The following is a 15,630-nucleotide window of genomic DNA, read 5'->3' on the forward strand; positions in this document are numbered from 1 at the left end:
AGAGGACTGCCCCAGGACCTCGCTGCACAACCACTGCACCTTTGGGTCCCAAACGTTCAGGGGCCCTCCTCATTAAAGCAGGGCCATAGCACTTTAAAGCCAACAGGGTCAAACAGGACAATGAGAAGACACAGTGGATCTGTACTGTGTCAGACTGTCCACTGTCAAATGTGGGTAAAATGCATGAGCCATCAAGGCTGTTGTAGAGGAATGCAAATATGAATATTATTATAGTAACTTTATTCTGAGTTAAATAGGGTGTAGTTGAGAGTCTTATTTTTTAAATTAAAGACCAGTGGCATCAAGTGAACAGTCATTATTGCAATAATGATATTTTTACAGAAATTAGTGTGTTTATTATGTGCTTTTGGGTTTACTTACACTGTTCTCCCTCTCCAGGCACACATAAATGGGTCAGTGTGGCAGGATCCTCAGGGGATTGGGGCAATCTTTGCAGAAACCAGACTGGATGGAAAACAGGGTCTCCTGAGGATGAATGCAAGGGCCTGACCGGGGCTGTATCTGGAGAGTGAACTCAGTCATAACCTTCCAGCTTTTAGACACGTCCCAAAGCGCTGCAGAGTAACCAGGTGGATGACTATACTGAGGGCCAAAGAAGAGGCACAGCACGGCCTCTAGGGGGAGCTGCTGCACCACCACAACAACTGCACCCTCATAGAGGTACAGAAACAAAATATTTAAATTTAACTTGAAATACAAAATTAAATGGCATGCAAAATAATACATGAATCTCATGGATTTTCCCGCATCATTGTCTTTGCTCATCTTAGTTTTCTCAGGTTTATATGACCATAGACGACAGGGAGCTATAGACTCAGTATCTCTCAGAAACATCAGAGTAATATACTATTTTATATATATATATATATATATATATATATATATATATATATATATATATATATATATATATATATATATATATATATATATATATATATATATATATATATATATCTCAACTCACTCATCTTTCAGGTCCGGATGCTGAGTTTGTGAAGCAGCTCAGAGGAGGTGAAGCAGAGCTTTTTGTTTGTTTGTTTGTTTGTTTGTTTTCCAACTTAGTCGCCTCTCTCTGTCCTCAGTGTCTCAGGGCTCAATGGGACAACAGGTTACAATAATATTAATATTTTGTTGGAAACTGGCAGAAAAACAACCCTTTGACGAAGAATCTTTTTAACTTCTGCGTTACACTGTAGTTTATTTAACAGATTAGTTGTAGTGACTATGTTACAGACACGATTATTGTGGGATGGTTCAACCTTAACAAACAGTGGCAGTACAACTCCAGCAGGGGGCAGGCGTGTGCCGTTCTCTCAACAGGTCTGTCAAATCACTTCTACCTGGTGTTTATGGTCATATGTGCCTTTATACATGTGATTTGATTTTAGGCTTTACCTGCCAATCAAGAGCGTAATTAATATTCTTAAAATGCAGTTAATATGAGACAACAGGAGCATCAGTAAGACATGAAGCATCAGGTAATCTCCAGTTTAAACACCACTAATCTACCAGCAACAAAAGCATCTGATACTACTCTCCTCTTTAACTCTGGCCAGCTGTTTGTTCCTGCATCTGCAATGGACTCTCTTGAGACAAACTCCAGTTCTGTCCAGCACCTCCTCATCTTTACAAGTTAAACATCATGGGACTTCTTAAATCATTATTGACTCATTTTTTGTCTTTTGCTCTGGTGTTTGTAGAAAGGCCAGAGAGGATTGCATAGTCTTCATCTCATTCTCTTCTGGCTAAAATACAAACCAGTCTGATGGACCAACTGAGTCACACCTCGTCATGGTGCATTTGGCTGCCTCTACCTGTAATTTAAAACTATTATTTGCATAGCTAACATAGAATATAACAGAGGTTGAATGTACTTAAAAGTAAAGGAGTTAAGTAAAATAAATTAAGTTAAACTTATAATGCCTAGTTTAGTAGAAAGTAGCATGTTTTGCTGCAACCAGTAGTAATACTTCTTCTATGAGCATTACAGCTACTGATATTACTACATTTAAATGATCAAAGAACTGCTCTTATGACAACGGATATAACTTTTAAATAGGAACTGCTACTGTTTAAATAATCTTCGCTAGTCAGAATATTGTTATAATTGTTTCGGCTAACTATCAAAAGTAAAGGTTTGTATGTTGTTTCTATAGTAAATGTATTAAGCGGAAACATTTTTCTTTCATCAAACATAAGAGATATGTTTCTTTCTCTTGTCAGATGAGGTGCACAGTGTCATGATACTGTTTGTCAAATAGCCTAAAGGAGTATAAAGTGTATGTGCGGACCATAAAGTATATTATTGATAGAAAAATGTGGAAGGTCTGACATCTGATTCATTTTAATCTCTGGAGGCCACTACTGCAAGTCAGTTTTTATAGGGGACACCCTAACCCTGAGGGTTTATTGCATAAAAATATGTTCTTTCAACATGTACATAAAATTTCGACATATACATAAAATTTGATACTGATGGGTGCATGTATCAGTGCAGAAAGAGAAATCATATTGCGGCCAACCATTGACAAGTGTAGTAAGGAGCACACGTCCTCATGGCAGCACCTGTTTGTGGCTGGGAGAGAGAACATTTTGTCTACAGCCTGAAACAGGAAACATAATTTGAGCAAGGTCACTATGTCCCCTTTTCCCTTGTGCCTTCTTAGCACTAGACAGCATTACTCACTACTCAGAACTACTACTACTCAAAAAATAAAACCAAAGAAGGCTATATGTGATTGCTAGATGCCTCTAAAGGTCTTCTTGAGGGTGTTCCCAGGGGATACAAAAGCTCCCAGGGACTTTGAGGCCTCTCAGTTCTCTGCTGCACGACTCTCTGCTCAGACAACAGGAGCTCTGCAGTGAGTCACACTCCCGTGTTGTGTTCTTAGCATTCATTAAATTCAAATTTCTCCAAAAAATGCATATGTGCTATACTATTAACTTGAAAGGTTTTCTGATTCAAATTAAATGAATTTCTTAATTGTTTTGGATGGACAGGTCTCAGCTCCGGTCTGGTCCGACTCTGCTAGTGCAAGTGTTAATTCTAGAGCGCGTTCCATATTCTGAGAAAAATCTGTATGTGTCCTCTATCTGCAAATTAAAGCACTGATTCCAGATTCAGTTGTGATTGTAGCACCTTTTTAAAGTAGTAATTGTAGTAGTAAAGTAGTAGCAGGCGGGTCAGCAGTCGTACCAGTGAGTGGAGAGCAGACTGGCCCTGGGTCTGTTTGGAGTCAGAACACAACTCTACTCTGTCTACAAGTTCAGCTCCAGGCACCGGACGTGTCTGAGACCTTAAATACACAAAATACCATATATTTATTAAAACCATTTTACCTGCTTCAATCACAGAATCCACTGTAGTAGATAGTATTGCCTAGTATCGTTATTTCTATCCATCACAATGTACAGACATAACATATGTTGTTTTTTAGGGAGTACTGTCTGTGCTCCACTGGCCCAGGACAAATGAGGCTGAACTGGTACAGGTCATCTTGGACAAGTGGCTCTTTAAACTGTTGAAATCCTCAGCCTCCATCAGACCTGTCACTGAGTTATTTCACCTCAAGAGGAAACTAATGTACAGCATCTTTGTTGCCCTCTTTCAGCATTTCTAGCTGTGTCAGAATCTTGTCTTCAACATATTTTGAGTACCTCTTCCTAGTTTTTGAATAAATCAGTCACTACCTGCCTTTCTGCTTAACCTATTGTTTAACCTGATTTCATTTTACATGCACATTTTTGTAAATTTTCTGCAGATTACGCCAGATTACAGTGAAACTCCAGTTGAAAGTCAGCTGTTTTTGAACTGTCCTCTCAGGACTCTCCGCTCAATTCCAGTTTCAGGGTGGTAAGTAAAGAACTTTGTACAGAAACATCAATGCAACATGGCGTAATTATTTGTGTTATATGTGTACAGCTTTAATTTAAAAGAGAGAGGCACACCGTGCTTCTTCTTTTGTTCATGTTTGCCAGCAGAACTATGTCCTGTTAGAGATGTCGTAATTCATCTGCCTTTCTTGTTATTTCAGGAATAGACGTTGGTGATGGCAAAAAGCAAAGACATGACTCCTGTCAGCTGTCTCAGCTGACAGGAGTCACTGCCTATGATGGATACATCATCGGCAGTGTTTTTATATTGTAACACTTTATAGTAACTACACTTTTAATAGACTCAATAAAGCACGAACAAAGACTTAATTTATAATGAAGAAATAGTTTATTAAGAATTATTCAATGCTAATAACTACTTAATTATTACCCTAACGCCTAACTCTAAACTAAGTAGTTACTACTCAGGAAGAGTAGCTGACACAGTACACTGTAGAAGCTAATGGGGATCTTAATAAAAGATAAACTAAGCCTGTGTGTTTTATATTATTATATTAGATATTATGTAAGTTATTCATTTATAAGGGCTACTTGTTCATGTTCTGCCAATAACTGTGAATGCAACATGTTGTAGTTGTAACATCAAAAATGTATTTTCATTGGAAAATGGGGATATAGCTGTTAATCTTTGACTTTTGCCTCTGTGTGATGCATTCAGCGATCCATACAATGTTACGAATCTCCTGCTCTTTTAGTTTGATATAGGCATAAAATATTCCAAAGTGGAATTGTTGCAGGAAGGCCAATACATTCAGCTTCACCTAAAATAAACACATAAACATGTTTAGTATGTGCCCTTTTGGATATAGACTTCACGTTTTACACTGCATGAATTGAGCAGTTTTAGCTTGGAAGGTTACCATGGTGAATCTCACTAACAACAGCAGGAAATTGCAGCACATTATTTATGGCTACAGAATATGCTATTGGCTCCCCTCCAAGAATTTATATGCTAATCATGGGCAGAAATATGTGGAGTTAAAATATAAATGCTTGATATGTTACATACACAGTGACCTAACCTGTCCATATGATATCTCAAGGAATGCACTGTGTACGTTTAAACTGGCACCGATTTTAGAGAGCTTGTTAGAGAGCTTTTAATATATAGTGGTTATGGCTGCCATGTCAATAAACATTTATCTGCTTCAACATGCTGAACAAAAACAATGGATTTTGTGTATCTACGACCACAAGGTAATAGAGGTATCAACTGATCCACAGTATTTCTCAGCCTTTCAGTAAGCTGTAGTGTAGCACTGTTCAAAGTAACACAAACTACAGGGGTATAAAAATATTTTATCAGAACATTGGCCATATTTGTCTAATTAACTTTACATTAACATTAGTCAACATTTGCCTTTTAGTTATTTTTTTGTTAAACTGCAGTACCTACAGAATATGTACCCACATAATCCTGCTGTTACCATGTTTTCAGTCAGAATAGCATTGCATAACCAGAGCAAAGGTGTTAATATTTAAGACGTGTCATTACCTCCTGCTCGAAGAATCTGTCTTCTAAGCTCTTGTAATCAGATCCTGGCTCGGGGTCATCAAACACCACTTTATACTCCTGTGGGAAGTGTATAAGGCCCTAAGTTCTCTCATGTACAAACAAATATAACATTGATAGATGACCCATAAGGTTTTGTGCACTCACGGGATAGCACTCTGCAACAGCTTTGATCTGTCCAGGGTCCTCTGCCTTGGCCAGGAGCTGCAGCCCCTCAGGGTGAAGCTTACCACAAGTGGGATAGAGTGCACATCTGTCTGCACTGCTGAGATCTGTCCCAAAGGAGTTCACTGTGATGATGAAGGCTCTCCTATCAGCTTCAAACTGCAAAAACATAATAAACTGGCAACATAGAGAGGCGCACGATGGAAATTTTCTAGTAGAGGGTCACTTGGGTTATTTGCTTTGTCTGGAAAGTTCTGCAGTATGGCATTAAATTTGATCTATTTCCATGGAGACACGCAGGTGACACTACAAGGTCAACTAATAGGGCTAATGTGCATGTGATAACTTTATTGCTAATTACATATTGCTAAACAGTCCAGGCAAAGCAATAACATCTCCATGGAGACAAGTAGGTGGCAGACCCTCCACCTGAAAAAGTTACGATGAAATGTAATGGTTATTATCCACAGCCACTAAAACATGTGATGATTCTCAAAGCTTGTAGTACAGTTTTTATGTTCAAAGAGAATTATATTTGGTCTGTAGGTTTTCCTGACCAATATATATCAGAATAATAACTCCCATAGTTTTGACCATAACAACTTTATAAGTTGGGATATAACTCAAGTGTTGTACCTCCAGAACAGGACACATAACGTCTTGAGTGGCACCACCAATGCTCTTGCAAAATGCATAGAAGGACTCTAAAAATGCCTTGAAGACAAAACAAGAATACATTATTTATCGATGCTGGAATGAATTATTATTACAGTTCATTATAAAACGTTATGCAGTTTCAATTCCTGACTTGCTCCACAGCAGATGGGACAAAGATGAGGATAAAACAAAAACTATTTAAAAGGTTTTTTACTCTCACAAAGGTGAAGGCTGTGACCTCTAATAAAGTTAAGTGCACTTTTTATGAGTGTCATCCCTACACTACATCATACACAGGCCCACTGTGGCAGGTGACCAGTTATAGTACCATAGTTACCTTATATAATTTGTTTCTCAGGATCTCCGTCTCCATGTCATCCAGACTGCTCTCAGACACAGCATCCTGGAAAAACTGACCTAACAGGAAACAAATTAAAATTACATTACATTTACATCAAACCTCTTGAACGCTCCAAGTCACTTAAGGATTTGATCTATAATTCCTTATTAGTCTCTCACTCAAGCACTGCAGTTGTACCATACTTCTTTACCATTTTGAAAGTCTTCTCTGATCTCAGAAACGAAGCAGGGTTGGCCAGGTTAGTAGCCTACTTGGATGGGAGACAATTGTGAATACACCAATAGGTGTTGGAGAGGCAGCAGAGTGTCTAGTACATACTGTTGTTGTGTACTTGAGCAATACACTTCACCCACATAGTTTATCTGACAATTGTATGTGATTAGCTTTATTAAATCAAAATTTATATTCTAATAATTAGAAGAAATATATATAATTTTGCTGGAGTATGTAGTACAGATTACATTCAGTTGAGTTCTGTATAATAACTATCTTTAATCCTGAAATTATTTTCAGAGGATTGCTCTTACCTAAAGGGGAGTCCACCAGGATAGTGGAGTATAGTTCAGTAGGAGTGCGTGCGATGCCCACTGCAGCCATTTGGTCAAAGACGCCCAGTGGGTGACACCGTGGAAGCAGCTCAGACACCTCCCTCTGCCTCAGCGCTCCGGTGATCAGAAGGACCACATTGTCAATCATGTAACTGTAGCTACACAACACACACACATGGATATTTTCTAAACAAGCTAATACAGTCACAGTTATAGAATTTTTTTGTACATATGTAAGACGAGATAGGATTCTCTGTCTAATTTTAACATTTGCTCTGTCAAACCTGACAGGCCACTGACAGGTCCGATATGAAGAAAGTCTAGTATGTACTGTTATAGGGCTACATGTAACAGTAAATATCTTACTAATTAATTATTTTCCTAATTTTGACTTGTATTTCTTTAGTATTTTTCCTTATAGCAGTGGCATAGAGGATAGTGAGAGAGACGACATTTGAACCACCAGTTCAAAACTGTCTCACCATTTTTCTCATTTTGAATCACTTAACCTGAATGAATCACCCCCCAAAACCTTGAGGAATGTATCCTACGTGATGTAGTCCATGAAGGTGGAGAGCTGAGGCAGGGCATTGGAGCGCAGACACCTGAACTCAGCGGTGAGGTTCTCCCTGAGTTTGGAGTCCATCAGAGACACAGACAGGCCCTGATCAGCCGAGGACAGGAGTTTACCATAGTCTGTGCTCTGCAGCTGGAGCTTCAGATCTGCAATAAGGGGGCAAAATACATAAATAAAAAACTTAGAAAAGATGACAATGTTCTTGACTGACCAGGTTTGTCTCAAGATTTTTAGCTGCATTTATTTAAACAGAACCAGGTGATCTTTACATTTTTAGAATAGATTTATAAAGCTTAAATCATGTTTCTGGGTAGTAGGGCTAGGCTATATGGCAAGAAATTACTATAATGATGATAACATTATCACAAAAATGAGTCCAATCTGTTCCTTCAAAGTCTAAACTTTGCTCTAAACCACATATTTTACTGACAGAAGCTCACCACTGACAAGTTGAAATTATTGACGCTCAAATTCTGTTCAAGTTCATGAATAAATTGCTTGTCTTAACTGTCACCTTAAGTTTTATACACAGCTCAAAAAGATGGATTTAAAACACTATCTCCTGTGCAAAAGAGATCAAATATGATAAAATGTCAGGGAGTATGCAGCAGTATATAAGCTCTATATGCTCTCAACTGGTTACTGGTCATAATAAATAAAGACCTCACCTTCAAGTGTATCACATTGTGCAAGGTTTTGATAGTCAGTCTGTGTCAGGATCCCAGCTTTCATCCCACGAACTAGACCCTCCAAATACCCATGATCTGTGTTAAAGGTGAGCTCTGGACATGCCGCCATGGTGCTAAAAGAAATGATCAACAAGGGCAACTAGATTTTAATAAAATGCTAACTTCTGCTTTCCTCCCGACTAATAGTCACACATTGTCTTGACTTCCTTCAAGCTCAAATGTTTCCATCCTTAAAACAGTTTAGACTGCTTTTAGGACTGGGCATCTTTCTTGTGTGCATTTATAAATTCTATATTGGCTGGACATTGAGGACAAGAGAAAAATAATCAGTAATAGAGGAAGAAGAAAAAATATCTCAGTGACCTCAGAGATATTTGAATATTTCTGCCTTTCCATCTTTGAAATGTCTCATTTTGGCTCAATAAATCGGTGATGAATCAGAGCTACATTTACCATCAATAAACAGATGGGGTGTTTTAAGAACGGGATGTTTAACATATTCTTTCCATCTACACATCCATTAATCATTAAAGAGAAAAAACTTCCGTAAGACTGTTTTGAATAAGACTGCTTCAGACAGATGCTTTTGCCAATCATTATCAAACAAATTCATGAAATTGCTACTGGAGGAGAGTCCCAAACTCAGGCATATCTATACAAACATTATGTTTTTTCTGAGAGATAAAGAAACCAGACTAAACACAACATTATGATCAGTATCTAAGCTTTAATAAGATTATCATAAGTCACAATTAAGTGCTGGTGTTATAGTACATTCAGTTTCACATCTCAAATAATCACAATGACTACATGTATGTTATTGTGTTCAACTGAGAGGATTTCTTACTAATAAAATAACATTTAGTCAAGTGTGAACCTACTGAACTTGCTGTACACAAATGTCTCTGTAACATGAGAATAATACTGGTAAATTATCCATACCTACAGAAACTATTTATGAATAAATGAAAAAAGTATAAAGATAGAATAAGTTTAAGCACTACATAAAATGTGACCATTTACCACTGTCTTAAACCTCTTCCATAATGTCTAAATAACATTATATTACTTTTTAAGATAAATGCAATTGCCTGTGTGTGAAAACAAATATATTAAATATTAAACTGACATGTTTTTTGTTGTTGTTTTTTTTTCCTTATGAAGGAGTGTTTAATCTAGTATCTACCTTTATGCTGAAATGACATTAGAAAATGTATTATTATTATATGTATTACATATACCTGTGGAAATAACTTTTATTATTGTTACAAATTATGCTGTTGAACTTTCCTTTGTACTCCTTCAGTTAGAGTTTAACTTCAAACAGAGGTTTGGTAGATTTCCAAATTTTTTTGGCTTGCATTAGCCCTCTTCATAAGTATGATGTTAATGAAGTGTACAGTGGTGTCGTGGGCTCTAAGTCCTCTTTAGGCACAGGGGGTTGGTCCTCCAGCAGTGGCAGATGGTATTGAAGAGGCGGCAGTGACAGGAGGCACACGGGTCACAGCACAGGGTCCAACTCGAGCAGCTCTCCATCAGCCGACTGCAACGACGTGGGAGGGTCAGGAGAGCCGTGTGCAGCCTCTGCTAAACACCACACACATCAGGAGTAATATAGATTGAACTCACGCAAAGGTGTTTGGTCCTGTTTAAAACATCTGTACATAAAAATGTATTATTTTGTCCAACAGCATGTGACCAATACACATTCCTGTGTACTCAAATGTGAATGAGAGAGAAGAAAAACAAAACTATTTTTACTTACAATACCCGGTCTGAATATTTTAGTAATTAAATATTTAATTAAGTAGTAGGGAGGTATGGAGTCTGGCAGTGGAGCTTTGGGGCCACCCAACTCAGAGGAGTTGAAATTCTATGAATTACCATGTTAACACTTACAGGAGCATGTTTGTCCTTCTCTAGAATGATCTTTCGTCTTGCAAAGAGTCGTCTGTTTTTGGCCTGGCCCCAACCTAAAGAAACAAAAAACAAATTTAATAAAATGCAATGAAATATGAAACAAATTGATCAGACACTAGACTTGACATTTATCTGTTTGTCTTGGAATAAAAATGATGAACTGCTCTGCTCATTTATTCTTCAAATGCCATCGGTCCATTACTACCGCAGGTTTTGTGGGCATAGTTGAGTATTTCAGATTATTGTGCCCATATGCAAACCATGTGTGATATACAAGCTGCTCTCAGATGTCCACAGTACCTGGAGTCTGCTGAGGGGATTTAAATCATTAAAATACATCTTCAGGTAAATGGAAGAACTATGTTGCACTGATGCTCCTGTATGTATTTTGAGATGAAACATTATGAATGATAGACTAAAGATGTGATTTTGTTCCAGGTTTTCTGTAGTTATCAATAATGATGGTTGCAATACTGGTCATTTTGAATGCAGTTTTGCTCATTTCCTGAGGGCAATTTATGAAGTAGGCTGGGTTACACATGGTACTAATAGGGCTCCAATGAGATGTTACTTCATCCTTCTACAGAAAAACAGTAAAATAGATTAAAACAGATCCAGTGCTATTTCAAAAACTAGGTCCTCCCCGTTTAGATCTAAATAGAGAGAGACAACTCATGCAATGTGCTTAATTTAATATTATATCACTGGCATGTGAGTGTATACATCTGTTTCATGAGTCCAAAAGGCAGTCCCGCTGCGGACAGAAAATTTTACCATGTGGTCAAACTCCAAATATGAATGGGCCTCAATCACTATAAAACATAAACACGTCCATCATTGACAGCACTGCCAAATCAAATAACTAGTTTAAAGAAGACAAATAAACAAGATCCAGATGCTCTTGAAGACAAAGTGGATGTGAATTGTGTGTGGTCCAAGTTCATTTTGCTTTTATTAGAGGAGTTGGCAGTCTTTCAATGAGTCAACAATTTGTATTTCTCCATCAATACTTAAATTACACATACTAAGAGATCACTCCTCAATTTTATAGGGTAAACATAAAACGTACAGTGTTTGTAGGCACCACTGGTTCAGATACTAAACTTTGTGTTAGTATAGAAAAGCAGAATAAATAAAGTTTTATCCACCCCCTTCCAAACCTACTTCATTGAAAATGAATATTAGTCTTGTAATAAATCTCACGGGTATCATGGACTAAGCCCACTTAAGTAGTTTGGCATCTTTTAAAAAGTCCCTAAAACTCAAATTAGTAACAAGAGCTAAAACAACTTGCCAGTAGCCACAGTCCAAACTTTTCATTTACTTTGTGTCTAACTCCAGCCAAAGCTCCAGGTCATAAAGATCTTTAGACTTCATCATTACAGTGACTTTAAAGAGCTGTCAATCATTTTGGCAGACACCTTCCTAATGTAGTCCACTCTCTGAGCTGAGATCTGAACAAAACTTCATTTATATATTTTTTTAAATAGGCATTTGCATTTTTACCCATATTTAGGCTGCATAGGTTTTAATTAAAACATGTTTCTCAGGCTGTGGTACATGTACCACAAACTCCCAGGTGGGACTTGAACAGCTCTTCAGTTTGTGGATTTGCCTAATTTAGAGTTCACTTTATCCACTTTTTTGTCTTCCTTTGGATGATTTCTTGTTTAGAACTACAGTGTAAATGTTGTAGTCCACTTTTAGACATTGTTTAGCTTTAGCTTAGACCTGGAATAGTCTTGTTAAACTATTTAGACCTGGTAGTACTCAACAACCAAATCTTTTCTTTGGTAGTACTCTGTGTGAAAACTTTGAGAGCCACTAATCTATGATAACCAAGTAGGAGTTAAAATTAGTTACTATGAGTATGTGCCGTGGTCAGTGGAATCTATGTCCTTGAAATGGTAAAGGTTCATACAAAAATAAAGTGATATGAAAGAGGCTGGCCACATTATCCAGTGCTGTAGTGTGCAGAGCTGTGGGCAGCTATGTGCATGAAGCAAACTAATGTCACTCCATCAAACAGTGTGATAGACCTTGGCTAATCACGAGCCCATATATTGAAAATATATGTTTGAGTTTAATATCACTTATAATATGCACTTGAAACGGCTTATTCAATATCTAAACTGAAAATCAATTCTTGAAACCTAAATAGTCATAAAAGACTGACCTGTGTCGTTTTTCTGTGTCGTCCTGGCGTCTTTCTTCGTGTACACTGCCCAGGCCAGAGGAAAGGCGAGCAGAAGGAGGCACAACAAGTGTTTCCCCGCTACGCGCCTGATCATCGCGGTGATGGACTCTGCAGCTCCAGACACGAGGGGAGGTGGAACTGGATGGATGGATTTTCTTTGTAAGGCCCACACTAACCTCACCTAATTCGTTTTCTTTGTGTTATGTGAAGTCAGTAACCTTTTTATAAACTACTACGCAGTTGTCCACGAGCTTCTTGCGCCGCCCACGCGCTCGGCGGCCACATCAAAGGATGTACCTCTGCTGCCATGGCAACACCATCTTCTCATTAAGACACAGGGTCAGTGTGAATCAAAACATACTCCACATGACGGTTGAGCCACAATTGGACAAAGATCTGTTTTTTTTAGGCCTAGCTGTGGCCCAGATAAAATATGCACAATTGCCAAAAATGTATTTTTTTTCTACAGGTTTGTCAGTGTCTCTTCCAGTAAATTTAAATTTCCAGTAAATTTACCCTCTCTTCCAAGTGGAGAATCTTCAAAGATTAATGGCTGCTACACTTATTTCAAAGTTTTCTTTACTATGATAAATCTCAGGCTCCTGACACATTTGGCATTTATCAGGGAAGTGCTTGAGCTGTCTTCCCTGACTCCAATAATTCCGTTAAGCAATGCAATTCTCAGCCAATAGTGTAACTTTTAAATGGACAATGAAATAGTAGGTCCTATAGCCTATGTTGGGCCTAATCAAAAATCTAAATAAACAACAAGAGATTCAGGCTACTGTAGTTTGCCAAAGCACGGGCCTACTGGAGTCAAGGTGTCGCTTGATAAATTGGCAGATGACCTCACTTTTTGTGGCAACTTATCAAGAGGCCTTTGGATGAAACAGAGAGTATTGTGGAGGCAGAGTGTTGGAGGCGATCTAAATTATTGCACATTTCTGTCCCTCTTTGGAGTTTCACTAAAGCCTTTGGGCTAAAGCATGTCTGGACATCTCCAACACATCTTAGATTTGACTTCTTCTATTGCCTTGTCATCAATACTACAATTTGCCAGTATCAGCTATTGTGTTGGGAAGCATTTTAGTGTCTATTATAATGAATCATATATTATCCCTATAGCATAACTTTTTTTCATCACAGTTGCCTGAATAAAAAAAAAATCTGTATTGTCTCACACATGCAACCTTTCATTTATGTCTTCCAGTGAAATGTTAAAATGTTTTCAGATTTTTAAATGACCCTTGCCCAATGGTGTGTAAACATGAATGAAAGGTGCACTAAAACAGACAATAGGTTCACTCAGTCATTATAAAAAAGGCGAATTTCTTAAAGTAAATCTTGATTAGCCTAATGCAAATAATTTACATGAGGTGCATTGTAGCTGGACTGAGATAAAAATATAACCAGGAGTAGTTTAATCAATGCAGTTTTCTATTTTCCAGTAAAAATATGTGACTTGTTGAAATATCCATATTTAGACATTGATCAGTTATATTGTGTCTGTCACCAACAAATTAATTCATGAATTCAAATTAATTACAAAGAAGGAACGAGAGAAGGAAAACATCTTATCTCGCCCAAAGCCAAAGGGTACCCCGAAAACAAAACAGAAACTTCCTCCTTTGTTCAGGTGCACATTTCTGCTTTTGTTTACCAGAGATTCACAATACACACTTCTCCAAAATCCCAAATGCATGCAAAATATTCTACCTCACAATATTTGTACAACAGCTACCCTGTGTCAAAATAGCTAATATCACTTGACTTTCTTCATCAGGTGCTCCAGGTGAGTTTGTCTCTTCTCCAAAGTTTCCTTCAAAATCTCGACCTCTCTCTGTTTGTCTGACAGTGCCCTCTGGAGGCGATGGTTCATCTCCTGTAGTGACTCACAAAAGGCCTGTTCCCAAACATTTACACATTACCGACCGCAGCCTTTTATTTCTGGTTTTGTTTTTTATACTCAGAGAAGTGAGCTCACCCGACTTTCATCTAAACTTTCAAATATATCTGGAGAGTTTACCAAATGCAGGAAGTATCGCACGGGGTCACTGAGAAACACAGAAGTAAGACCTAGTAAACCAAAGTCCAACTTCAGCAACACTTACCAATAATACATGTCTTTGTGTAAGGCCAGCTTTTCCAGAAATAGCTGAAGTTGAATTTGTCTAGATTTGAGAAAGTCGTCCTCAAAGGTATTTTTAAACCTGCATCTTGGGGGAAAAGGCAAAGAAATCCTGGGAAACAAATCTTTAAGCTGCAACAAGACACACAAACTTGTTACACATATGTTGTGTTCTTTTGCATTGTTTAACATGCTGCATTCATACGTGGTTTACCTTGTTGTTGAGCTTATGGAAATCTGTATATCTTCTGAAAATGACCCAACTTTCTTTACTGTCTTTTACCAAGATCTTATAAACCTATAGCACAGAATAGACACATGCTGAGATAATATAAAACCTTATTGTTATTGTATGAATATTTTTATGAGACAGCGGATTGTTTCAGTACCGTAAACTTGCTCCTCTTCTCTAGGATCTTGTAGCCCAGTACAGTTGATGTCCATCCTTCAGAGTACCCTGCCTGCAGCACTGAAGATGACCCACGTTCCACACCTCCTTTTACCTGACATGAAGGCACATCTTCAACATATGAAAGATTTTGTGATGCAGACCACCTGTGTCTGGTCCAGCTGCCTGGGAAAGGGGCAGGGACACAGGGGGACACCATGATCTTGTAACTTATTCAGTAGTGAGTGCAATGTTTCTTATAGACTTCCTTTTGCTACCTCATCAAAAACACTCAACTGTGTATTCATGCAAGGCAGCTCTAGTTAGTGATTTGTCCACGCCTTCTTGTAAGTTTCAAATTACACAGTACAATTTGAGTCTTTTTTTAAAGTTACACTTACTCTAGATAAAAATAAAAATATATACAAATACTGACAGACCTTATCAATCTACATGAAGAGAAATAACAGTAGTTTAATTGTATGATAAAACAAAATTACATTCAAAATCTAGTTTATTATAAATACATTTTATTGATTTAAAAAAAAATGTATAAATTAGCGGTGTAC

General features: G+C 37.7%; 3 protein-coding genes across 3 annotated transcripts; all 3 read right to left on the reverse strand.

Moving 5' to 3' along the window:
• Window positions 1–4,512: 4,512 nt before the first annotated feature.
• LOC117385547 (V-type proton ATPase subunit d 1-like) lies at window positions 4,513–8,537 on the reverse strand. The gene is made up of 8 exons (XM_033982837.2): window positions 8,408–8,537; window positions 7,714–7,885; window positions 7,142–7,320; window positions 6,591–6,670; window positions 6,233–6,310; window positions 5,579–5,755; window positions 5,414–5,491; window positions 4,513–4,679 (listed from the first exon to the last, which is right to left on the reverse strand). Exons 1-8 carry the CDS (start codon window positions 8,535–8,537, stop codon window positions 4,515–4,517), a joined length of 1,059 nt encoding a protein of 352 aa, XP_033838728.1. The 3' UTR covers window positions 4,513–4,514.
• Window positions 8,538–9,137: 600 nt separating this feature from the next.
• Window positions 9,138–12,854, reverse strand: asip2b (agouti signaling protein, nonagouti homolog (mouse) 2b). The gene is made up of 3 exons (XM_055228425.1): window positions 12,525–12,854; window positions 10,328–10,401; window positions 9,138–10,015 (listed from the first exon to the last, which is right to left on the reverse strand). The coding sequence occupies exons 1-3, from the start codon at window positions 12,637–12,639 to the stop codon at window positions 9,845–9,847; spliced, it is 360 nt and encodes a 119-aa protein (XP_055084400.1). The 5' UTR covers window positions 12,640–12,854; the 3' UTR covers window positions 9,138–9,844.
• Window positions 12,855–14,298: 1,444 nt separating this feature from the next.
• LOC117385549 (sorting nexin-16-like) lies at window positions 14,299–15,295 on the reverse strand. Its single transcript, XM_055228452.1, has 5 exons — window positions 15,063–15,295; window positions 14,888–14,971; window positions 14,657–14,805; window positions 14,530–14,599; window positions 14,299–14,448 (listed from the first exon to the last, which is right to left on the reverse strand). The coding sequence occupies exons 1-5, from the start codon at window positions 15,279–15,281 to the stop codon at window positions 14,308–14,310; spliced, it is 663 nt and encodes a 220-aa protein (XP_055084427.1). The 5' UTR covers window positions 15,282–15,295; the 3' UTR covers window positions 14,299–14,307.
• Window positions 15,296–15,630: the final 335 nt, after the last annotated feature.

The sequence above is a fragment of the Periophthalmus magnuspinnatus genome, chromosome 17 (genome assembly GCF_009829125.3).
Source record: "Periophthalmus magnuspinnatus isolate fPerMag1 chromosome 17, fPerMag1.2.pri, whole genome shotgun sequence".
Lineage (NCBI taxonomy): Eukaryota > Metazoa > Chordata > Actinopteri > Gobiiformes > Gobiidae > Periophthalmus > Periophthalmus magnuspinnatus.

Coding starts and splice junctions, on each gene's coding strand:
- LOC117385547 (XM_033982837.2), bottom strand. CDS start 8,537: ATGGCGGCATGTCCAGAGCTCACCTTTAACACAGATCATGGGTATTTG. Junction 7,321..7,713: donor ACCTTCATGGACTACATCAC/GTAGGATACATT, acceptor TGTGTTGTGTAG/CTACAGTTACATGATTGACA. Junction 6,671..7,141: donor CCTGGTGGACTCCCCTTTAG/GTAAGAGCAATC, acceptor GTTTCCTGTTAG/GTCAGTTTTTCCAGGATGCT.
- asip2b (XM_055228425.1), bottom strand. CDS start 12,639: ATGATCAGGCGCGTAGCGGGGAAACACTTGTTGTGCCTCCTTCTGCTC. Junction 10,402..12,524: donor GACACAGAAAAACGACACAG/GTCAGTCTTTTA, acceptor TTGTTTCTTTAG/GTTGGGGCCAGGCCAAAAAC. Junction 10,016..10,327: donor AGAAGGACAAACATGCTCCT/GTAAGTGTTAAC, acceptor TGTGGTGTTTAG/CAGAGGCTGCACACGGCTCT.
- LOC117385549 (XM_055228452.1), bottom strand. CDS start 15,281: ATGGTGTCCCCCTGTGTCCCTGCCCCTTTCCCAGGCAGCTGGACCAGA. Junction 14,806..14,887: donor TCCATAAGCTCAACAACAAG/GTAAACCACGTA, acceptor GTCTTGTTGCAG/CTTAAAGATTTGTTTCCCAG. Junction 14,600..14,656: donor CACAAAGACATGTATTATTG/GTAAGTGTTGCT, acceptor TGTGTTTCTCAG/TGACCCCGTGCGATACTTCC.